The following is a 25082-nucleotide window of genomic DNA, read 5'->3' as shown; positions in this document are numbered from 1 at the left end:
GAATACTGCTGCTTTTAACATTTGCATACAAATTTTATAATGTTTTCATTTCTTTTGCTTGTGTGTATGTGTACACACACATACCTAAGAGTAGAATTGTTGGGTTACATACTAACTACATTTAACATTTTGAGGAACTGCCAGACTGTTTTCCAAAGTGGCTGCACCATTTTACATTCCCACCAACAGTCTATGAAGGTTCCAGTTTCTCTACAGTCTGGCCAACATTTGTTAGCGAGTGTAAAGTGATATTTCATTGTGGGTTTGATTTGTATTTTCCTGATTAATGATGTTGAACATCCTTTCTTGTGTGTCTTAGCCATTTGTCGATCTTCTTTGGAGACAGGTCTATTCAAATCCTTTGCCCATTTTCAAATCAGGTTGTCTTTTTATTGTTGAGTCCTAAGTTCTTTATAGATTCTGGATACAAGTCCTATATTAGATATATGACTTGCAGATATTTTCTTGATGGTGTCCATCGAAACACAGAAGCTTCTAATCTTGACAGAGGTACAGCTTATCAATCTTCTTTTTTTGCTTGTGCTTTTGTGCTTTTTGTGCTTTCTGTGCTTTTTTCATATCTAAGAAACCAGTGCCTAACCCAAGATCATGAAAGTTACTTCTGTGTTTCCTTCTAAAAGCTTTATAGTTTTTGCTCTTAAAGTTACATCAGTGAATCCACTTTGAGCTAATTTTTGCAAATGGTGTGAGGTATAGGGATCCAAATTCATTATTTACATGTGGATATTGTTATTCTGGTACCATTTGTTGAAAAGACTCTTCTTTCCCCTAGTGAATTGTATTGGCTTTTCTGCCCGTAAGTATAAGGGGTTATTTCTGGACTCTTCTGTTCCATTCGTCTATGTCTATCCTTATGCCAGTACTACCCTGTCTTGATTTTTTTTTAAAAAAATTTATTTATTTTTGGCTGCGTTGGATCTTTGTTGCTGCACATGGGCTTTCTCTAGTTGCAGTGAGCGGGGGCTACTGTTCGTTGTGGTGCACGGGCTTCTCATTGCGGTGGCTTCTCTTGTTGTGGAGCACAGGCTCTAGGTGCACAGGCTTCAGTAGCTGTGGCTCACAGGTTCTGGAACGCAGGCTCAGTAGTTGTGGCGCATGGGCTTAGCTGCTCTGCAGCATGTGGGATCTTCCTGGACCAAGGCTCGAACCCATAGTCTCCTGCATTGGCAGGCGGATTCTCAACCACTGCGCCACCAGGGAAGCCTCCCGTCTTGATTTTATAGCCGGACTGATTCTTAGTCCCTACGTTTCAGTTTTTTTCCTTTTGTGTTTTATAATTCCCCACCTTTATCCGGTCTGGCAGCATTTATATGTTATCACAAATGCTATACCTTCATCTAAGCCTGCATGGATAAACATCAGGAGTTAGAATATAAATGCTACAGATTTTCATTTGTTTTATTTTGTTCATCACACTATACATTTATCAAGGGCAAGAACATGTTTTGACTCACTGGTTTATTCTGAACATATTTCGCATTAATGATCGTTTCTTAAGTTCTCTTTTCTTAATTACAGGATAACAGTCATCCTAACGTACCACCAGATGGTCTCTCTTTAAAATCTGTATCCAGTGTAAATATCGATCAGCTTAGAATGAGAAACGAGGAACGAATGCGGAAACTGAATGAACTTCAGAATAAACCTGTTAATACAGGTAAATGGCCAAGTTTAATAGCTAACAGCAGATTGTGTGAGAACTCTTATTAAACCTGCTTCATGGAAGTTTTCACTAATGGCTGAGGGACAGAGGAAATGAGTTTTGAAAGCCTTTGAGTTGTAGGGCCTAGAACACAGTAGCTATTCACCAAAACCAGGACGAAGGATTAATTTTGCATCAGATTCTATCTACCAGAGGGTGTACCCTTTTTCGAGTGGCTTCTAAACAGATAAGTTTTTGTGTATTAAATATATCCAGCCTTTGCTTTCAGCAGGGAAAATGTTGATTAGTATTGGCATCTCGCTTCCCTACTGAAGTGAGAGATTATCAGAAGTCGACTTTAAAACCTTGAGTTCTTTATGTAACACATCTATTATAAATCTGTAGTACTACAAAGAAAACTTTTTTACCTTTTTACTTGGCCTTCTGTACATAGATGTAAACAGAAAATAGGTATTTTTTGCTTTAAGTCAAAGTATAGTCTTCTCATCATGCTGGGCGTTGCCGTCTCTCACTGCTTCGGTGAACAGCAGGTTAAAGCTTATCACTGAGCACAGGCAGGCAGGATGCTTCCTCAGGCAACTAACATGCTCCTCTGCCAGCCCTAGGCCACCTTCCTTATGGAGATGCTGTTAGTCATTAGGATAATGGGACAATATTATAGTAATAAGCCTTAATTAGCTTTAGCAAATAGCAGAGTGGTCTACTTGGACAATTCTCTTTATTGTGTTAAGCTACATTACAATAATTTTCTAATAGCAGTTTTCTTAAGATATTTTTTAGATCCAATCTTTAATATTTGTTAATTTAAAACTATACTCAGTCTCTAGGAGTAAGATGTCATGCATTCTGATGGTGGTAATTTCATACCAAATACCAGCAAACATGGTAAACTGATAGAGCAGTATTTTTCATATCAGACCTGGAAAACTGTGGACAGTGGGAAAGGAATGCTTTCTTTTTGGCTAAAAGGCATTTTAATCTGTACTAAGAATTACCTATTCCTCAATTTCTTTTAGAACCAATAAGTTGAATTAGTATTTAACAGGGATATATACTTAAATTGAGAGAAAATAGACCATTTGAAGACTCTCCTCTTTTTCAGAAGGCTTTCAACTTCTAAACTTTTTTTTTTTTTTTTTAACATTGTCCTTTCAAACAGGAGCTTTTTGGTACGATGTGGATTGATTACTCATTACATTGAGTGCACATGTCCCTTTGCTGAGGTAATCCTTCACAGACCAGGAGATGTAATTAAAAAAAAAAAAAAAAAAAAAAGAAATTGACATCACAGGGTAGGAAGACAGATTTTCCTATTATTATTATCTAATAAGTAAAATACAAATATAGAAGTTGAATATAACCAGTTAAAAGAATGCAACATAAGAGCTATATCTCTTAATGGAGTAAACACAACCTCTTAGATAAGGTATAAGAATGGAAGTAATTTCATCCCCTGTCTAATGCTTTCCTAAAATGACCTTATTTCCTCAAAGCAGTGTTTATATTCAAGAGGCTAGGAATATTTCCAAAACCTTGCTAAATTAAAAACAAAGTTTTGCATGGCATCCCTCAGGTGACACAGAGTAAGACTGCTGACACTTCTACAGTCAACATTTGGTGCCATCTCCTTTGCTATCCTTGAATCCCTTTGGGTGCTGGTACCAGTACCGTGGAGTCACCTTGGTCAGTTGATTTTTTTTGTTTCTGTTCCTGGGTTTGCTTTCCTACCTCTAAAAGGAGGAGGTCTGAACAAAGCAGGACAGTTTAGAACACAGTACTGTGGAGAAGCGCAGAGCTCTAAGGGGTTAGACTACAGGAGACCTCTGTTCACGTGACCTGCCTGCCGCCCGTGTTACCTGAGTCATGTCTCTCTTGCCTCCATTAGATGATGAGAGTTCACTGGTTGACCCTGATGACATCATGAAGCACATGGGTGACGATGGATCGAACTCTGTAGCAACTGAGCCCTGGCTCCGCCCGGGCACCTCAGAAACGCTGAAACGATTCATGGCGGAGCAGCTGAGGCAGGAGCAGCAGCAGGTTCCTGTAAAACCAGGCGCTTCCACTTGGCAGGGCCTGTCTACTGCACATGGTTAAAATACACCTGTACTGGGCCCAGCAGTGCCTTTTCAGGTGAAAGGAATGTGAAATCTGAACCTTAATGATATGTGCTACTTTTGGCCCATACTTGGCAGTTACTTATGTTCCACCTGTATATAAGGTGTATTTTTTCCATGATGATGTATATGATGTATAGTATGTACATAAATAAAAGGACATGATTATTAATTTATATAATGTAGAATTGTATAGAATTACTTTTGCACAAATTTTGCCATAAATTAGGGTGGTAATGAGCTCTTGGAATCAACTACCGTATGTGCATTATTTAAAATTCTGCTTGTCAGTAAGATAAGGTGAATAAAACACAAGTGTCTTAACAGTACTGTAAAACCAGAATACTTTTGTCATATGTACATTTGCTATTGTTATCACTATTCAGAATAATTTTTCATTTAGTAAATATACTGGTTATAGCTGTTGCTATGTAATGAGGGAATCAAATGTGCTTATTTCCAGGTCAGTTATTAACTACTGATTCAGTATAAATGATGGGAGTTGTTAATGATTATATTCCCGTGAGCCATGCACTTAAGTGTCACATCATCTTTCTGCCTCTATTTTTGTGCCAATGAAGGCATTAACGTTTGCTATTTGTATGATTTAACTACTTCTTGATAAAAATAAATTATTTTTATTTCAAATGTCAATTTCTCATTTTAACTGGAATTGAGGTTTCTAGACAAGGTGTTCTAGAAGTTGAAGAGAGGCAGGAACACCCAGGGGTAAAGGATGGGTTTTGGAATCCTTGCTGCACCACTGTGGACCCTTGGGTGAGTTAGTTTTTCTAATCACTCCTTCCCTAAGAGGTGCCTTTAAAAAAGTAAAGAAAGACGACTAATTCAAATTCTTGGAAATAATTCTTAGAGTCTAGCACCATGACAGCTAAGAACACCCCCAGGCACTGATTGCATGTTTCCACTGATGTAATTAATGGGACACAAGATCAGATAGGTCTACCTCAAGTGTGAAACTTCTGATATTTTGAATTTCAGCTGCATGTAAATTGCATGCTAATGTTTGTAATCGAATCATATCTTCATCTGAAAGTAATATGAAAGCCTCTGTCTCTGCTAGAGAAGAGTCCTGATATAATACCATAAAGTAACAAATCGCCAGGTCATTTGAAACACTTACCCTCAGAGAGGCCAGACGGTCATGGTGGCTCCTGGCTCTAGCATCCAGCTGGGCTTGAGCAGGGCTGTGTCTTGGGGATCATAAACGTAGTGCACTTATAAATGCTCTGTTCACAGTGACTGACTACTCATGATCTAAGAGATGCTACAGCAAAGACTGAACACTTCTCCTGTTTTTTAACACAACCATCAAAATAAATAGTCTTGGCATGTTCTATTTTCCTTTTCATGCTGTCGTACCACTCAACTTGGACTCCGAGGACACACGATGGCAGCCCTGTAAACCGCTCCAAAGTTAACTTCAACTTTAGCTCCTTCTCTCAGGATTCAAATAGTGCAGCCTTATTCTGGGTTAATAAATACACAAAATATTAAATTATGAATAGCGTATAGTTGAGAAAGCAGGATATGGGGGAGGCTCTAATGCCAGAAGCTGGAAAGAAACTATCAGAACTAAAGAACACTGAATTTACATGTAGCTGTGAATGAGAATATCCTTTCCCTAGTTGCATGGCTTTTAATTAAAAAAAAAAAAAAAAAAGTCAATGAAACATGGGGCTGTGGATTACACAGGTTTTGATTGCACTGATGAAATAATCCAAAAACTTTATTGACCTATAACCTGATTAGAATATGCCAGATGAGAATCAATATTGTACAGAAAGTTGTACAGAATTTTTTTACATAGAAAACTTTACATCTGTACCATATACATTTTATCCATCTGAAAAAATTTTCTACATCCACTGTTAATACGGAATGCTTGACAATCTTGTCGTTTTGTTTAACCATCAGAGCACAATTCACAGTATGAATACATTTCCAGTAAATCTAACCTCCCCAAACCATGCCAGATTTGTTATTTTAATATATTCAACATTAAATTCTGTACATAGAGTAAAATCTAAATCAAGCCCCGCCACCCAAAAGAAAAGAAAAGGAAGTGACAGCAACCGAGAGTCATTTTGCAGTGATTCAAGTTTCGGTCCATGAAGGATCATTCTATTTTAATGGCTCATCTTTAAAAGCCTGAAGAGAAGTGTATTACAGGTGGTTATGTCAGCAGGGATATTTTCTACCTTCTTTGTTGTTGATCATTACAAGTGTCAGCCACAACAGCTTCTGGGCTTGTTAAACCCTCAAAGTAATCACCCCCTAAAAAGGGCAAAACCAAAATCCCCACAAAATAAAAAAGACAAAAAGCTCAACCCAAATGTTTAGTGCATTTGACAAAATATTATAGGTACTTAGCAAATGAATAAGAAAATAAAGAAATAAAATAAAACAGTGCAGGAAGAACTATATAATGTTTAAGATTTTTATATTACAGACCTGCATCTCTGTACAATTTTTCACAGAAGGATGATTACCAGTATCTCAGATAGCCTGAGTGTGCAAAAATCTTCAGAATAAGAATACCATAGTTGCTAAATATCTTTTACCATGAACAATAATTTCTTCTCCTCCCCCCAACCCCCAATTATAAACATTTTATCCTTCAAAATACAGCTCTCCTGAGTTGTACTTCTTGCAGAAGTTCAAATCCTTACATCTAGAGTTCTTTGGGTAAGTTTCACTTCCACACCTGCCAGAAATATGTGGGGCTCTCCCTGCCACCGAGGACAGGGAAGGACATGTGAGCATATAAGCTGACACTGGGGGAAAAAAAGCTCGTGAACCCAACACAACAAACAATCCATCAGGTTACAAAAGGGACTGGAGCACTGCAGGTTCGAGCTGAAGTTCTAAGCTTCTTTACCAGTAACCCTTAGACACTGCAATTCAGAGAAACCATTTTGCAGGTAGGAAACCTCAGCTCCGGGGTCCTTTTGAAGAACGGAGGGATGTAAACGCCAACAGAAGAATATTAACTTCCCATCATTGCTTGTTTATTCCAAGTTCCTGTTCAGGTGGTTGTGATATCTGAAAAACTACTCCAATTCGCAGAAAAAATCTTCTAAGAACAGCACGAAGTTCAGGAATCAAGTCAAATTGCATAATTTCACATAAGAGAGGGTAGTAGAATGATGCGTGAGCTTTAAACTGGGGGAAAACGAAGTTTTCTGTTAGTAGTGCTTGCACTGCAAACCACAGAACCTCAAAGGGCCTTGAGAGGCAACTCACTTGGGGGCAATGCCCTGATGGGTGAAGACCGGAGACGTGTCTACATAAAGCAGTGATTATTGATCATGCAATTGAAAGATTGAGAAGTGTTCAAAACTTAATACATACATTATTCACTTGGTTATCTATCCTTATTTTGAAAAACATTTTCCATTACATTTCCTTGACAAACTTACGACAAACGTTTAGTATTTATCATTGTTTTCCCTGGGTAATAAGCAAAAGAAAGAAGCCAAGCAAGAACCACAGTTGAGTTTTTTATAAGCTATGGGGTACTGAAACTGCATCTTTTATTTGGTAAATAAAATTTTAATTTTTAGGGAAAATTCTACCTAATACTGCAATACAAACTACGAGGTCTCCAGGCAAAGATTATACATTCTATATTTATAGTTCAACTGATACACTTTTAATTTTACTGTAGTTCTTTAACCTCTGAATACTAGTCGCCTGCCTATTTTCTGTCCTTTTCTGCTCTCCGCACCCCACAAGCTACAAGTAAGCAGTAATGACACACCGTGGTCAGAAAGCAAACTGTGGAATAAGGTAGACGGGTTGGAAGTCCTTCTCGGCCATTTGGCTGTTGGTGCCTTAAGTTACTTCTCCAAGCTTTACCTGGCCCACGGGTCAGAGGGACACACACGTGGACAGAGCATGCGGCTTGGGATGGCTATCTATGGGGCACCGAGTAGCATTACATGGCCTCTGCAGGGTCCCAAACACCACCATGGCCTGTTGTGTCAAAATTCAGGCCACTGGACTAGGCATTTTTAAACCTATTCAGGGATCACAGTAACCCGTTTCCATTTACGTGGGCTGAAAGTTGCTACATTTTTTAAAGAGTGAAATGTGTATTTCTGAAAACTAAATATATATATATATATATGTAATATATATATATATATATACACACACACACACAGCTCTACATTTATATTTTATCTTTATTTCTACTGGCTTAAAAGTCTTAAATGAGTTTATGGCCCATTCACTAGATGCTCTGGGTCGCATGGAACCAATCAAAATGCCAAAGGAATGGCTGAAGCCTGGAGCACAGGCCTGGGGCCCAGACGCAGCCGTGGCTGGGGGTGGATGGAGAGAGGGCTGGTCAGCAGTTTTGAAAATGGGGCAGAAGAGACTTCAGGGGGCAGGATGGGAGTTGACCATGTGCGTGAACCCAAGTCGCTTGTCAAGGCGTCTTTAGGGTTCCTCCCCTACTGAACCCCCACAGAATCACTGACTGGAGAACAAAGCGGGGTGAGGAGGGAGCAGAGCGGGCCAGGGAGGTGCGAGCAGCAGGGGCCGCAGCCCGGATGCCAGTGAGGCGCGGGGTGCCGTACTTACCCTATGGTCGCTGATCTTCAGGACTTTAGTTAGAAACAAAAGCAGTAAGTTAGTCCAGGCTTCCCGATGACTTTCCGATGTTAGGGTAAGGAAGTAACTCAGGGCTTCGCTGCAGACACTGGAACAGAAAAGGTTCCCTGTCACATGTGCTTGCACACCTGCTGGTATGACATTCACGGAGAACAACTGAGACGAGGAGGGCAGTGGCTCTTAGGAACCTGCCAGACTCCATGTGTTTACATTAACTGGAGTGTCAACATAAACATTTATACGTTTTCCAAATAAAGATATCAGAAGAAGCCACTGCAGCTTACCAGGCAATGTACATTTTCCAAGTTTCGTTGAAGGCAACGCCACTGTGCGGGAGCACACACAGGCCTGGCATCAGGAGACCTGGGCTGACCCTCCCCTCCCGCACTGTGACCGGGACACTTCAGGGCCCTAACAGTCTCATCAACAAGATGGGGAAACAGAGCCCAGGTGACGGCTTGGCGTTCTAAAATGAATTTAATTGGTCTCTGAGAACATCTATTCCCCCAAGAAAACACAAAAATACAATGTAGGGGCTTCCCTGGTGGCGCAGTGGTTAAGAGTCCGCCTGCCAATGCAAAGGACACGGGTTTGAGCCCTGGTTCCAGAAGACCCCACATGCTGCAGAGCAACTAAGCCCGTGAGCCACAACTACTGAGCCCGTGTGCCACAACTCCTGAAGCCCGTGGGTCTAGAGCCCGAGCGCCGCAGCAGGAGAAGCCACCGCAATGAGAAGCCCGCACACCACAACGAAGAGTAGCCCCCGCTCGCCGCAACTAGAGAAAGCCTGTGTGCAGCAACAAAGATCCAACACCAAAAAAAAAAAAAAAAAAAAAGATCCAACACAGCCAAAAAATAAATAAATAAATATAAAACCACAACGTAAACAGCAGTATTCTTTCTGAATGGCATGTTTCATTCTTAGCGTGAATTTAAATTTTAAAGGACAGAATCTTAAGTTGTCATGAAGTAAAAATGGAGTGCAAACAAAACAAAACACCAATAGCAACTCCACACACTTTTTCAAACTAAATGCAGGCAGGCAGGTTTTCACTTTCACAGATGGATTGGTTTGTAAAAATGGAGCTATCTATGGCATGAAAAAAAGTCTGAAAATTATAACATTTGAAAATTTTAAGACATAGAACTTGCTCCTTTGTCCTGTAGCAGCAAAAACAGACGTAATTTGCTTGCATCTCACCAGCTGTGTGAGAGCACGTTCGTCTGTAAGACTGTGTTTAAGTTCCACAATCTCCTCCTCGGGCCCCAAGGTATCCGCGTGGCCGGGCAGGGCTGTGGACTCGGTGTTGTGTGTCCATCCCCATCCCCGCCCCACACACACCGCGCGGCCCTTCCCGCTCTGAACCGAGCCGCACGGGCCGAAGCCAGAAACCCAGCCCTGAGTCTTACTTTAAAAGCCTCTGCTGGACCTCCTCCCAGGCGCTGGCCCGGCTCTCGTCCGTGTACATCCGGAAGAGAATGCGCAGCCCGCAGGCCAGGCTGCTCGTCTCCTGCTTCAGGAGGTTGGGTTTGGATTTGCCCTTGAAGCCTGCAGAAGGGGAAGGGCCGCGTTAGCGGGAGGAGAGGCATCTCACGCGGAGGCAAAACTGCCTGCGTGGAGCCCGTGTGCGTCCAGCCGTGGGGCCCGGGCCTCGTGCCCTCCACGGGGGCAGGGTCACACGGAGGAGGCGCTGGAACCTGTGCGGGGAGCGGGGGAGGTGCCTAGTCGGGTATTTTTGCGTTTAGAACTCCCTCGCCTCAAGCTGGGGACCCGAGATACAGAACAGCTTTGCCTGGGAAGGCGCAACTCTTCAAAGGAGACGCACTTCGGGTCCGGGCTGCCTGCACAGGCCACACCCCCGCAGTGGGGAGAATGGGCCAAAGGTGAGCAGCCCGAGGAGGGGGAGGGGAGGAGGGCCTGGGGAAGTGACGAGCCTGGTGACCTTGGCAGGAACAGTCCCAGCTGAACGGTGGCCACAGCTTGGGTTGAATAAAGGGCAAAAGATAAGTACAGACTACTCCTTACAGAAGTGAGGTTGTGAATGGAAGAGAATGAACAAAGCCTGGGTGGGTTTAATGAGGAGCTAAAGAGACACTGGGGATAAAATAAATCACACAAATGTGAGGCTGTCAGAAGAGTCTGTTGTCTAAGGAAGGGCAGCTTCCTTCTTTTTTCTGCCTGTCCGCAGCCTCTCACTCTCTGGCACTGTTTTGCACCTAATAGGCACCAAGTAACTATTTCTTAAATAAAAAATTAACCATGTCAGGAAAATTATTATAAAGCTTGTTTTTTACTTAAATTTTCCAACTTGTTCAAAAACAAATCTACCTCCCACTTCAAAGCCCTGCACTTCCCTTCTGAGGTCTGGCCTCAGGAAAGGGCAGCTTGTAGCATGCAGCCGGTGTCGACAGGAAGGCCCAGACTGGGTGAACAAGATGAAAGGCAATTTGAAAGTCAGTCAAATAACAGTGTGACTAAACACGGGGGAGACCAATCTACCCAGGCAGCTATCTGGCTTTTTATAAACCAGAGAAAGGCCTGTGGTACGGCGGCGGGGTTCACTGGGCAGGCGGGGGGCCCCCACCCACAGCTTACCCGCCTTCCACAGAGCCGTCCTCTGGTCATTGTTGGAGTTAAATGCTTTTGCAAATCTGTGTGACTCCAACAAGCAGTCCAGCAGCTTGAAAAGTTGTTGCGATGTTAGAAAGCGATACATTCCTTGGTCCTGAGTATCAACTCGAACGTCAAAGTCCACGGCATCTCTCTTCGGGAAACAAACCACCGCAGCACACGCACCCAGTCACAGAGGTCAGTGAATTTAGAACTCAGGGCTCCCCAAAGACCCGTTTTATGAGCAAGCCACAGAAGTTAATCTGTGCTGCCTCAACAGAACAGGTCCACCCTTCGCTATTAAATTTCCAGAAGCTTCGTTCTGTGCATCCTAGTCACCTCCAATGTCTTCAGCTCCCTCCCCACAGTTCCTGACCCCAGAGCTCTGCACCCACCAGACCCCGGCCTCTCCCCCGTTCCCGCTCCCCGCCCTCCCCACGTCCTCGCTTCTCTTCGCCGGTTTGAGGCCATGGACTGTTAAGTATAAATATTCTCGTGCGTGACCCCTCACCTCCTCTTTTTAGCAACTGGCTGGCAAAACGGCCTACTACGTTGTACCGCACAATACACACGACTGGAGAAGAACGGGCTTTCTCTTTAAATCCAGGGGCTCTGGGTGCTGCCCTGCAACACCTCCACGCCCTCCTAGCCCACTCTGCTGGACGCCTCACTCGCGTTTTTCTTTCTCTCCTCAAGGACCTAAAACTTTCTTCCCAACCTCACCTGGTGGATGACTTTGCTTCCTAGCTCAGTGAGAAAACAGAAGAATCTCCCACAGACTCCGGCCACCAGACAGACCAACCTGCCGAGACTTTCTAACCCACCCGCTTCGCGTGCCCTCCTGTTACCATCGCGAGCTGTCTGTGCTTCTACTCCAGGTGCCCCCGGGGCTCTGCGCTAGGTGCCCCTCCATTCGCTCTGAAAGACGCTCTAGCAACTGCCCCTCCCTCTTCTGCACTGTTTCTCTCTCTCCCGGATGAGAGTTTTCCGGGCTGCCATACTGCCAACCTCAATGACAAAACAAAGCGAGCCCTTCTCTTGAGCCCCCTCATCCGCCCCCAGCTATTAGCCCATTTCTCCGTACCCTGTCTTAACAGCGGAACTCCTTGACAGACTTATGGATATCTGCCGTCTGCAATTCTTCTCTTCTCTTGTACCCATTTTAATAATGCTTTTGTATCAACATTACAATTAAACACAATGTCAAAGTCAACCAAAGTCCACCAAATTGCTGGAGCAATTCTCTAGGGCAACTGTCGGGCGGCTTCTCGCCTGCCCTGCGGAACATCCGACAGGGCTGACCACACCCTGCTTCTCAGAGCACCCCCCTCCCCCCCCCCCCCAATCTGGCTTGCAGGGCAGCGCTGTCTCCCAGTCTCCCCCTGCCTCCCTGGCTCTTGTCCTCAGGCAAGAGGACAAGAACCTGCCTCATCACCTGGAGCTCTGAACCACGGAGGCCCCCAGGCTCGGTCCCTGACCCTCCTCCCAGCGCTGTCCACGCCGTCAGTCCCACGGTTTAAAATGACAGCTGTGTGGCGATGCTCTCTAGCTTGACCTCTGCTCTGAAGCCCAGACTGTGGCGTTAACTCCCCATTCAACAAAAAGCAGTGGCCCTCGCACCCGCTCACCTGCGCTGCGGCTAAGTTTTCCGCGTCCTCCTTCTTACTTGTGGCGGGGAAGAACACGATGCTGTCGATGGTCTGGATGAGTTCCAGCTGCACAACACATTTAATCAACAGGGCGGCAAACAATTTTTGTTCTGGAAATTCTGTGAGGAAACCCACCCCAATGCACATGCAAACAAAAATTATTTTGAATCCTTTATAATTTCTATGACATTACAATGCTAAGGAAACATTAACACGTATGAAGGTAACCTGCACACATCACACTGAGGATAGCCTGCTTCTGCACATAAGCACTACTCAGTAAAAGCTTCATTTAATTGATATTTAGAAAAGCCTTAGAAAATTACCTTTTTAAGTAAACAAAAATATTCAAAATGACTTGGAACAGTGAATATGTTCAAGAAGGTTCCACTACAAATTTTAAGATAAGACTTAGATTATTCCTCAATAAAATGTATCAAATGGGTTAAAAACTATAATTTTAATATCATTTACTGCAAACCCAAGTTTGACCTTTAACTATAGGTAATATAAAAACCTCAACCAGAAGAAGACAACAGGAGCTAGATCTATAAGGAAGGAAGTGAGGGGCAGACGAGAATTCTGACCACTGGGACGATACTGTGGGTCAACCAAAGCACATGTTTCCTTTGGATCCAGGTGGGTAGCTGTAGCCGAAATGACCCCATGTTTCCAAAGGGATTCATAAGCACAGAAGTCTATGAAGAGTTCCGCTAAGTGCGTGACCATAAAAGTAACCACCACACTGGAAGCAACCGGTGCTCAGGCACTGCGTCCCTCTGGCCTGAACGACCGCGCTCGACGGGCCGTTTCCTTAAGGAGAGACATGTTCACGGAAGGGTTTCCGCTTCACCGGCCATCGGGTAAGCACACGTAGAAATAAATGCAAGGTTCAGAACGATGACTCAACAACTGAGGAGCTGCAAGACCTGGCAGCGCTGGCCCGGCCCCAGGGTCGGTTCTCAGGGTGGCTCTTCAGGACTTGCACAAGGGCCCACGGTGAGGGCGCTGCCTGTTCATCGGCCTCAGGGCAACGGCTCCAGCGCTGGATGACTTGACAGTCCTTCAGTTTTTTTCCACTTTGCTATTATTACAAACTGCTTTTTCTGGCACCAATTTCAAGAAGTTAGTTTTTTTGTTTTGTTTTTGGCCGTCAGGATCTTAATTTCCCGACCAGGGACTGAACCCGGGCCACGGCAGTGAAAGCGCCGAGTCCTAACCACTGGACTCACCAGGGAATTACCCAATTTCTACAAGTTAAATTCAGGTTTTAGGGATTTTGGGGAGATAGCAAAACAACTTGCTTAAATTTATTCTTATTTAGGTCATAACGACTCCATTCCAGATAGTTTTCAGAAATGCTGATGTACTGAACATTTAGTTCTTAGTACTAGATCTCAAGTCAAAAAACATAAGAAATCCAAGACACCCCCAGTCCCATGGCTGTCTCTTCCTAGTCCTGCCTCAGTCAGGTCGCAAGAGCACTCCCAGTTCCGGGGGCAGGGCGTCCTGGCAGCACCCCCGGACTCGCGGGGACGCTCGGGAGGGGGCTGGTGCCGAAGGAGACGCGTTCTCATCAGCTCCAATGTCGGCTGTACGGGCGTTCAGAGCTGTTGGCCGGGGAGCTGAGGGCTCTCCATGCCTCCCGGGGTCCTTTCAGAACCGCAGGAGGAACCTGGTCTCATCAGCAACGACCAGCTGCATGTTCGGGGGACAGTACCTACTTGAACAAATGTCGTTCACAAGGGTTGACAGTGCCAAGGGTCATATTAGGTGACCGTTTCCCTGGGTCACCAAAGGACGGGGCAAAGCTGAGCAAGGAATGAACAGGGGGGCCGGCGGGCACTGGGGTGGAGCCCAGCTGGGGCAGCGGTGGTTTCCGCGTGAGAGGAAGGAATGAGGCCGCTGCCCCTGGCGCAGGGCCAAGTGCTCAGGCCGCGCTGAGCCTCCTCTGGGCACGGGGTCGCCGCGACACCTCCCCACGGGCACAGCAACCACACCTGTCCCCTGAGCGAAGGGAAGGGCTCGCGGGACACAGTGAACTCTTCCTCAAGGACCTCGAGCGGGTGGCACAAGGAAGGCAATGCGAACCCTCAGGCCAGAAGGGCAGGGGAGCAGCGCTCTGCGCTCCGTTCAAGGGAAGCTCCCAGATCAGGCAGGTAAAAACCTGCTGACTGCGTCCTTCCCTTACAAAGCCAAGTATATGTAAGTTCAGTCTTGGGGCCGAGGGAGAGCGAAGCCGTGCCCCCACGGCACCCTCCAGGGCAGACCGAAGCTGTGCGGGGTGCTAACAGCTGCGCTGCGGAGCCCAGGAATGAAAAACGAAAACAGGCCGCTCATCGCCACCTATCTCCCTTCTGAGAAGCAAGACACAGTGACTGAAGCGGGAGGCTCCTTTCAGGGAGGACACCAAATCTGTCGTCCCTCAAAAACAAATGTAAACACCTAGGATTAATAAAAATTCCCTGAAAAAAATTAAGCGAAAAGGGATCGATTACCTAAATGTAAGAGCTACAAGTATAAGACTCTTAGAGAAAGCCCTGGGGAAAATCTCTATGACCTTAGCTTTGGCTATGGATTCCTAAGTATGACACCAAAAGCATGAGCAACAACAGATAAACTGAACTTCATCAAAATTTAAACTTCTGTACATCACAGAATTATTATCAAGTAAAAAGATGACCTTCAGAATGGGAGAAAATAAATATTTGCAAATCATGTATCTGACATGGGTGTAGCATCCAGAGTACGTAAGAAACTCTTAACAACAACAACAACAACAACAAAACAACCCAATTAAAAATAAGCAAAGGACATGAATAAGTATTTCTCCAAAGGAGATACGCAAATGGCCAATAAGCACATGAAAAAATACTCAACATCATTAATCCTTAGGGAAATGTAGAGTAAAACCACAATGAGACAACACTTTATACCCACTAGAATGGCTATTATTAAAAAGAAAAAGAAAACAGAAATGTCTGCGAGGAAATGTCTGTGGGGATGTGGAAAAAATGGAATTGCTGGTAGGAATACAAAATGGTGCAGCCACTGCAGAACACATTTTAGGGGCTCCTCACAGAATTATCTTATGACCCAGCAAGTCCGCTCCTATGTATACACCCAAAAGAATTAAAAACAGGTAATCAAACAACACTTGTACACAGACATTCACAGTAGCATTATTCATTATTACTAAAAGGTGCGACAAACCCAAATGTCCACCAGCAGATAAAAGGATAAACAAAATGTGGTATATCCATACAAAGGACAATTAGCTATAAAAAGGAATGAACTACTGACCCATTTTACACTGTGGATATACCTTGAAAACATTATACTAAATAAAAGCCAGACATAAAGTGTCACATTGTATGATCCCATTCATATGAAATGTGCAGAATGTACAAATCCATAGACACAGAAAGCAGACGGGAGGTGGCTAGGGGCTGGGGAGGAGGAGAAGAGGCAGCAACAGGACAACGGTTACGGGGTTCCCTTTTGGGGTGAACGTTTTGGAACCAGGTAGAAGTGGGGACTGCACAACATGGGGAATGCACCAAATGCCACCAAACTGTTCACTTTAAAAAAAACGGTTACTTTTGTTATGTGAATTTCACCTCAATTTTAAAAAGCAATTAAAGTTGTCCTGTTTTCCTCTAGGGAGGAGGTCCTCTTTCCTCTGAACCAATCTAGTAAAACAACAGGAGGGATTCCCCTTCTTTGCGAAAAGAACTGAAGAAGGGGAGGGGAGGGCAGAGGAGACGTGGGCTGCGGGCAGCAGGGGGCTTGCTCCTCGATGCCCTGGCCACCCCCCTCTCCTCTCAAGACCCACGTGCTTCAAACAAACACCGCTGAAAGCACTACAGAAAAAACTGGTCTTGTAGGTGTCGGCAGAGTTCCTGACCATCTGCCGGGGGATGTCCAAGTTGGAGCAAACACAGTAGGCAAGTGACCACACAATTACAGTATGTGTTTGTTAATAAAAGTGAAAGCAAAACTTTCATATCTTGCCTACATAAAACAAAATACACAATTTATTTTTATTAAGAGAAATAACTCACTTGCTGTGGGTTTAATTTTGCTGACTTCTTCATTCACAGTAGAGACAGAAGCCAATGGAGCTTGCTGTCTATTATCTGCAGATCTTGGCTGAATAGAATCATGAATATCTACAGATTTCTGTGATATTGTATCCTAATAAAATAAAAAAATTCATTTTAAGTACAATGAATAAAGCTTAACAATGAAAACAGTTTCTATTACACTGTTTTTTAAAAAATTACATTGTGTCCCTATGAAAATCACATTGTACACACTGCAATTATGGACATAATGGGTAAATTATTTAATATTACCTGCACATGGATAAGAGCTGATAATCTTTTAGAGAAAAGCTTCCTTTCTGACCCTCCCTGAGATCAGGTCTGACACCACCCAAGAGCAACAGGCAGAAATGCTAATAAGCTTCACTATGTGGAAAAACTTGTCAGCAATACCCATGAATTGTCATGAAATCGAAACAGAAACACACATGGCGGGCAGGGCTTTCTGCAAGCTTTGTGTAGGCTGAGCCCAGGAAAGCTTTGTAGGGGTGCATTTAGGGAAGGATGTTCTGTCACCCAAGAACCCAGCAACCAGAAAGGTCAGTGAGAAGGCGACCAACTAGGAGAGCAGTGCGTGAAGACAAGCTGATGTTCAAGTCCAACAGAGCCACTCCCGCTATGCGTAGCCTTTGGGGAAGCAATGAATCTTCCTGAGCTGAGGTTTTTTCTGACCTGAAATCTGAAGATGGAGATGACACTTTCCTTGCAGGTTGTTAAGGATTTGGCAGTAAATCCTTAATACTTAACAATCCTTTCACACTAGAGGTGTCAGACGATATATGGTAGCTGACATTACTACTCTTTTAGCTTTACTTGGTTCCAGCAGGAGACTAGATGCAGAGCCAGGGCAGCTGCAGCTCCCGGACGGAGCCAAGGAAGAGACTGCGAGCAGCCTCGAGGGGCACCACCGGGCCCACCGCATCGGCCCAGCAGCTGGCAGAGTCGCCGAGCGCGCACCCTGGCACACGCTGTTCTAACGACTTCATGTGCAGCACCAGATCTAATTCCCACCACAAGACTCACTTTAAATGAGGTTAAGTAACTTGCTAAGGCTGCAGAGCTAGTCGGTGCAGAGCCATGATTTGACTTGGGGTCTGGCATCACAGCCCACCCTGCAAACTACTACACTATACAGCAGAGGGAGCAAAAACAAAAGCCCACAGAGCAAGCAGGGAGTGGGCCAAATTTAAGAAAAACAAAAATGAGAGCAAGCTCGTCCTGGGCTGGAAACAGGACGTCACAAGCGGTGGAGTCTGTGATGAACGAACAACTCCAGCGGATCAGGGTCATGGAGCTATGCGGGCCCGATGTGCCGGATGTCACAGTTCTCAAGACACGTTCAGAGTGGTGCTCTTCTGTGAGACCTAAGTTTTAGCCACTGACAATTAGTTAAGAAATGAAAAAGCTGTGGGGGACAGATCAGGTCAGTGGGCATAGATTTGCTACCTCTGGCTTCCTGGGTTTAAAATTCAATAACATTAGTGGGAGAACAGCAGAAATCTGAATAAAGCCAGATTATAGTATTGTTTCAACAGTAATTCCCTATTTTGTTAACTGCACCGTGACTATATATATTTATTTATTTTATGGAAAACACACTAAAAATTTTAGGGAAAGAAGGGTGTGTTATTTTCAAATTATTTTCAAAGAATCCAGAAAAATGTATGTAGGGAGGTGGGGGAGTGAGAGAAGAAGAGGGAGGGTGGAAATAATAAAGCAAACGTAGTACAGTGATAACACTTCGGGAAACCTGGTGTGATGGTCAGTTTCATGCGTCAATTTGGCTGGGCTATAGTGACCAGTTATTCAATTAAACACTATTCCAAGTGTCACTGTGAAGGTAGTTTGTAGATGTGGTGAACATTTACAGTTATGACTGTAAGTAAAGGAGATTATCCTCAATAATATGGGTCAAGCCTCATCCCATGAGTTCAAAGGCCTTAAGGGCAAAGCTGAGATTTCCCTGAAGAAGTTCTGCCTGCGGACTACGGCTGCCCAAGAGTTTCCAGCCTGCCCACTTGCCCTGCACATTTCAACCTTGCCAGCCCTCACAACTGCTTAAGCCAATTCCTTGAAATTAGGGGAAAAAATATATAGGGATACATATATACATACATATATTACACACACACACACACACACACGTATAGATAACTATGGACACACATAGGTGTAGGTTATCTCCTATTGGCTCCACTTCTCTGGAACTGGAGAACACTGACTGATGCAGATTTTGGTACCATGAAGTGGGTGCAGCCATAACAAAGACCTAAAAATGTGGAAGTGGCTTTGGAATTGGGTAACGGCAGAGGCTAGAAGAGTCTTGAGGCGTACAATAGAAAAAAACCTAAACTGACCTGAAGAGACTGTTGGTAGAAATATGGATGTTAAACTCAATTATGGTGAGGATTCAGAAGGAAGTGAAATGCCTGGTAGAGAAAGCTTCTATCATCCTAAAGAATATATATACACACACACACACACACAGAAACACACACACACACACACACACATATATATGGTCATGACTAGAATGTTGATAGAAATATGAACATTAAAGGTGCTTCTGGGGCTTCCCTGGTGGTGCAGTGGTTAAGAATCCACCTGCCAATGCAGGGGACACGGGTTCGAGCCCTGGTCCGGGAAGATCCCACATGCTGCAGAGCAACTAAGCCTGTGAACCACAGCTACTAAGCCTGCGTCCTAGAACCCGTGAGCCACAACTACTGAGCCTGTGCACCATAACTACTGAAGCCCACGCGCCTAGAGCCTGTGCTCTGCGACAAGAGAAGCCAGTGCGATAAGAAACCCGCGCACCGCAATGAAGAGTAGCCCCCGCTCACCACAACTAGAGAAAGCCCGCGCGCAGCAACGAAGACCCAACGCAGCCAAAATAAATAAATAAATAACTTTGAGAAAAAAAAAAAAAGGTGTTCCCGGTGAGATCTCAGAAGGAAATCAGGAATGTGTTATTGGCTACTGGAAGGATGGTGATCCTTGTTATAAGTTGCAGAAACATTGGCTGAATTGTGTTGTACTACTGGGTGGAAAGTGGAACTTGTAAGTGAGGAATGATTCAGAGGGTAAAGCTGAAGCCCCAGAGGGAGAAGCCATGGGCCCAGAGGGTAGGGCAGGGTACCGAGCTACAGAAATTATCCTCAGGCCTTGAAACTTAATGAGTTTGTCCTCCTGGGTTTTGAACTTGATTAGGACCAGTGACCCTTTTCCTCCTTCCATGCTTCCCTTTTGGAATGAGGATGTTTACCCTATGCTTGCCCACCACTGTATTTTGCAGCAGTTAATCTGTTCTACAGGTTCACAGGTCCACAAATAGAGAGAAATTTTGCTCCAGAAGAGACCACATACCTGATTTAGATGACTCAGATGATGAGATTTGGGACTTTTGATAAGATGATATTTACATGACATTTTGGACTTGGTGTTGATGCTACACTAAGTTGAGACTCCGGGGATGTTGGGATGGCATAAATGACTACGCCCGAAAGACAGACATGAATTTTGGGGCACCAGAGGGTAGATAATGGGTTAAACAGTGGCCCCAAAAAGGTAAGTCCAAGTCCTAACCTTTGGTACTTGTGAAGGCTACATGGAAACAGAGTCTTTCAAGTTAAGGATCTTGAGACGAGATCATTCTGAATTTGGGGAGGACCCTAAATCTAATGACTAGTGTCCTTAAAGGAGGGAGGAGGGAGAGATTTGGCTTTACACAGCTACATTAAGATGGAGGCAGAGAATGGAGGGATGTGTGTACAAGCCAAGGAACGCCAGGGGCTGTCAGCAGCCACTAGAAGCTAGAGGAAGCAAAGAAGGATTCTCCCTTAACACCCTGGGAGGGAATGTGGCCTTGCTGATGCCTTGAGTTTGGACCTCTGGCCTCCAGAGCCGTGACAGAATAAATTTCTGTTGTTTTAAGCCACTAAGTTTGTCGTAATTTGTTACGGCAGATCTAGGAAACAAATAAGTTGCGTGAAGCGTCTATCAGAATTCTTTAATCTGCTTTTGTAACTTTTCTCTAAGGTGAAATTATATCAAAGTTGAAAGTTTAAATAAAATAACATCCGATAATATCTTCAGCTTGGTATGTAAATCCTTATGTAAACTGGTACCTGCCTCTTGTGCTCTCAAAATCATTTTACTCTGTCTCAAGACCATCTATATTTTACGACATCTTTTTAAAAGAGCTGGGCTCATATAAAAGAATCTGCCCCATGGTAGAATACTTACCACAAATAGTTAAGTAATTTAATATATGCTTTATTTGTTAAAACTTACCAGCTGTTTTTCACTCACAGGAGACGGAGGTGTGGGAGCAGCTTCTCCAGAAGCAGGACGCCAGGTCAAGAGCCTTTAAAACACCAAAATCATACCAGTCACTGAGAGTGTGAACCACGCCGCATCCAACATGTTTTGAAACGAAACGAGCTGGGAAGCAAGTTCAAGGTGTCCTACAAATGATCCGGGTGCCAACAAGTCATTTAGCAAGACTATGTCTTAGTTTCCCAATCAGTAAAAACTCCACTACAATTCAATTCCAAACTTATCCCTTAGAAAAAGATGATAATTAACCGTAAAATACAATATTTACAATATTGTAATACAAAATACAATAAATTTTCCTTAGATTATTACATTTACAGTAACTAAAACAAATGCTGAGATTTTCTTTTTTTCAATTCAGAACCACTGCTTCGTTTAATCTGGATGAATAAAATCTTATTAAATCATTTCATTATGACTCCAATTTTAAATGATCAAACTAAAAGTTTGGGTATATAAAAAATTTAATTCATGTATTTATTACGGTTTTATAGGAGTCTGATTTGCAATAAACACAAATTCAAAGAACACTGAGATATTTTAAAAAGGATTTCTGTTACGAGAAATCACTAATTACTATCAAAACTTTTATGTCCATCATTCAATATACAAATATAAAGTTGTATAAAATCTTCTTACGCATGTGGAATTGTGGTTTTGAAGATGTCCAGTGTGCAGTTACAAGTTTTATCCCAGATTTCTAGGGTAAATTTTTCACCATTCAGAATAACAACATTCTCTAAGCAGTTTGTACCAGATCGTGCTAACTGCTCATTGTCTGGAAAAGAAAAGAGCAATTCACTTGTGTATTACCAGGGTCACATTTAACACTTTGTGTCACTTATCTGGTACAGACCTACCTTGCTGCACACACCAGTAGAGCTGGGCAAAAATGTCATCCAGAAGTACATCACTGAGTACTTCTAAATACTGGGTGAACACATCGCAGATCGCATAAAGTGCATGATTACATGTCGTCGTCATCCACTCCGCTTTCTACAGGGGAGACAGTCATTAAATGAAGGTCGGGCCATTCATCAACTACTAGAATTTCAAAGAAATATGTTTGCATATTTAAAACGTAAGCCTGTAGGTTCCTTTCAGAGCACTGAACTCCTTGAATATGACATTCACCTCAACTTTATATCTGATCTTCTCTTCATTATCCCATAACCATCTGCATATAAAATAACTATTTTCTGCACTGTTTTATTAAAAAAAACCACCACTGCATTGTCTGGCTATTAACGCTATGACTTTTCAAACAACAGACACTAATAACAAGTTGGTCCTGCTCCAGAATATGATAGAGCATGGAAGAAAAACAGAGGAAGGCAATGATAAGAATTTACACAAGTGGGTTAGCATAGGTTTAAAATAAAATGGGTGTAAGTAGGGGACTTCCCTGGTGGCGCAGTGGTTAAGAATACGCCTGCCAGGGCTTCCCTGGTGGCGCAGTGGTTGAGAATCTGCCTGCTAATGCAGGGGACACGGGTTCAAGCCCTGGTCTGGGGGGATCCCACATGCCGTGGAGCAACTGGGCCCGAGAGCCACAACTACTGAGCCTGCATGTCTGGAGCCTGTGCCCCACAACGGGAGGGGCCGCGATAGTGAAAGGCCCACACACCACGATGAAGAGTGGCCCCCGCTTGCCGCAAGTAGAGAAAGCCCTCGCGTGAAACGAAGACCCAACACAGCCATAAATAAATAAATAAATAAATAAAGTAGCTATTAATTAAAAAAACAAAAAACAAGAATCCGTCTGCCAATGCAGGGGACACAGGTTCGAGCCCTGGTCCAGGAAGATCCCACATGCTGCGGAGCAAGTAAGCCCGTGCGCCACAACGACTGAGCCTGCGCTCTAGAGCCCGCGAGCCACAATTACTGAGCCCGCACATCACAACTACTGAAGCCCATGCGCCTAGAGCTGGTGCTCCACAACAAGAGAAGCCACCGCAATGAGAAGCCCGCGCACCGCAACGAGGAGTAGTCCCCACTCGCCATAACTAGAGAAAGCCCGCGCAGCAACAAAGACCCAACACAGCCCCCCAAAAAGGGGGGGGGAGTGTAAGTAATTTCTTTATTTTTCTCAAATGGACTAATCTGGACTAATTTTTATACATGGTTTTGTGCCAGGGCATAAACATATATCTACTTAGTCCACTTTATAAAATGTTTTAAGAGTCTACCTGTAGATCTAAAATAAAATTTTGCGCAGGTCAGAGAGGTCCCCAATTTTGCATTTAATACAGTATATGGGACAAAACACGAAGACCTGATGTTCTTTCCCACACTTACTGGAACACATACTGTAACTGGTCTGTAGTAAAAGACTTTGAAATAAATAGATAAATAAACAAACGCGCATTCCTTATTCAATTCAGAATAAGAAGCCCCATGAATACTAAGGAGAGCTCTCATGTTTTACTTGTGACAACATTAAAATGAGGAAAAGACACTGGAAGTTCAACAAAAACACTGAAAACAAAACTCAATTCATTAACTCACTTCTATCCCCAAACTGCATTGTTTATAAAGACTTACTACTATATTATAATGCCTTACAGAAAAAATTTCTAGGATTTTTTTCTGTTCACTGTGCTTAATTTGAAATGCTAAAATGTTATTAGGAAAAAAAAAAATGTTATTAGGGAAAAAAAGAACCTTTTGACTTCACTGTGTTAAATGAAAATCTCATGTTCTCTTACCTCTGTCTGCTGTTCTGGCAATTTCATGTTGTCAAAGATTCTGAAAACAATTCTAAATAAATCCTGCCACCAGTGTTTTTCGTAAGTGTGGCCGTAAGTTTTCATTATTTCAAACATTACTGTTAAACCCCTAAAATAATAAAATGTAATTAGGAAAGCTGTAATACAAAAAAGCATACCACATTAGAATCCCCCTCCTAAAATAGTTTTTATAGTTAATGCAAAAAGTTACTGAAAGCAAAGTTTAAAACTGGTTTTAAACTAACACATGATACTGAGCTTTAAAAAATTTAGGTTGTAAAACAGGTTTCTTTAGGATGCATCCTTTTGGAAAAAACTCCAAACGCCTTGGCCTGAAAATTTTTTCTTCTACTTTTCTTCCACTCCCACCCCATCATTCCAGCATTTAAAAAATGTAAATGGAATTATAGATTGAGAAAGATCATCATTTGGGTGAATATTAATTTTGTGGCACTGTGGCCACGGAAATCAGTCTAAGAACAAATAAAATTAGATTTTAGAAAATCTTTTTCAAAGAGCTATAGGAATTTTTAGTTAACACTCTAATTGTTCACATAATATCCTCAAACTGAAGGATTTATCAAACTAATCCAGTAAGACACTAGTGTGGGCAGGGTGTCTGTTTCCTGCTGTATCCCAGGCCAGAGCAGCACTTGTCACACAGAGGCACACAGTTAAGTGTTCCTTGAACAAATAAACTGCTTTAATATCCCATTCTTCTCTTTTGAATAAGTGTTAAAACTAAAACTCAAAATTGCCTTCTGATTCCTTATTACCTTCCTTGAAATAATGCCTTCATGTAAACATTAAAAAGCTTGATCTTTTCTCTATACATTAATTTCTTCTAGTAAAATATAGGTACCCTTCCACTTAGAAAAGGTTTATATTTCGAAAAGTCTGACAGTAGGCCAGAACAAAATTTCCTGTGAAACACTGCATAAGGACAGGTACGTGGTCTAGTTCATTTGCTGCTATGCTGCTACCCCCGGGCCTTGTACATGCCTGATACATAGTAGGCTCTCAACAAGTAGTTGTTCAATAGGTGTGTAAAATGACATTACGGTAGTTCAGTCCTACGGCAAGTTCACAACAGTTTATTTGATCTGTAAGATACCTAATGTGTAAAATCAGAAGTAAAGGAACTACAGTAAAGGGATTCCTGTGGAAGAAACACACTTTGTCTTCCCCAGGAGAACCGTGTCAGAGTTCC

The 25082-nt window shown here is 43.2% G+C and overlaps 2 protein-coding genes across 7 annotated transcripts in view; one reads left to right on the top strand and one right to left on the bottom strand.

The window, feature by feature from the left end:
- The window catches only part of CSPP1 (centrosome and spindle pole associated protein 1), a 121089-nt gene extending 115968 nt beyond the window's left edge, over positions 1–5121 (top strand). For 3 of the 4 annotated variants that reach the window (XM_036830414.1, XM_036830411.1, XM_036830412.1), the window contains 2 exons: positions 1540–1678; positions 3570–3781. In XM_036830414.1, the coding sequence (XP_036686309.1) occupies positions 1540–1678; positions 3570–3781 (351 nt within the window). Of the gene's footprint in view, positions 1–1539; positions 1679–3569 lie in introns of all 4 variants that reach the window. The other variant, XM_036830410.1, reaches the window with a different exon arrangement.
- A 412-nt stretch (positions 5122–5533) lies between these two features.
- The window catches only part of ARFGEF1 (ADP ribosylation factor guanine nucleotide exchange factor 1), a 151433-nt gene continuing 131884 nt past the window's right edge, over positions 5534–25082 (bottom strand). The window contains exons 30-39 of one of the 3 annotated variants that reach the window (XM_036830407.1): positions 23852–23981; positions 22004–22139; positions 21783–21921; positions 21099–21171; positions 16764–16896; positions 12679–12818; positions 11036–11204; positions 9850–9988; positions 8410–8527; positions 5534–6984 (exon numbers count right to left, since the gene is read on the bottom strand). In XM_036830407.1, coding sequence (XP_036686302.1) covers positions 6820–6984; positions 8410–8527; positions 9850–9988; positions 11036–11204; positions 12679–12818; positions 16764–16896; positions 21099–21171; positions 21783–21921; positions 22004–22139; positions 23852–23981 — 1342 coding nt within the window. In that variant the 3' untranslated portion in view covers positions 5534–6819. Of the gene's footprint in view, positions 6985–8409; positions 8528–9849; positions 9989–11035; positions 11205–12678; positions 12819–16763; positions 16897–19106; positions 19259–21098; positions 21172–21782; positions 21922–22003; positions 22140–23851; positions 23982–25082 lie in introns of those variants that run through there. The other 2 variants (XM_036830408.1, XM_036830409.1) reach the window with 2 other exon arrangements.

The sequence above is a fragment of the Balaenoptera musculus genome, chromosome 17 (genome assembly GCF_009873245.2).
Source record: "Balaenoptera musculus isolate JJ_BM4_2016_0621 chromosome 17, mBalMus1.pri.v3, whole genome shotgun sequence".
Classification (NCBI taxonomy): Eukaryota; Metazoa; Chordata; class Mammalia; order Artiodactyla; family Balaenopteridae; genus Balaenoptera; species Balaenoptera musculus.
The sequence above is the reverse complement of the archived record's forward strand: the minus strand, read 5'-3'. Positions and strand labels throughout refer to the sequence as shown.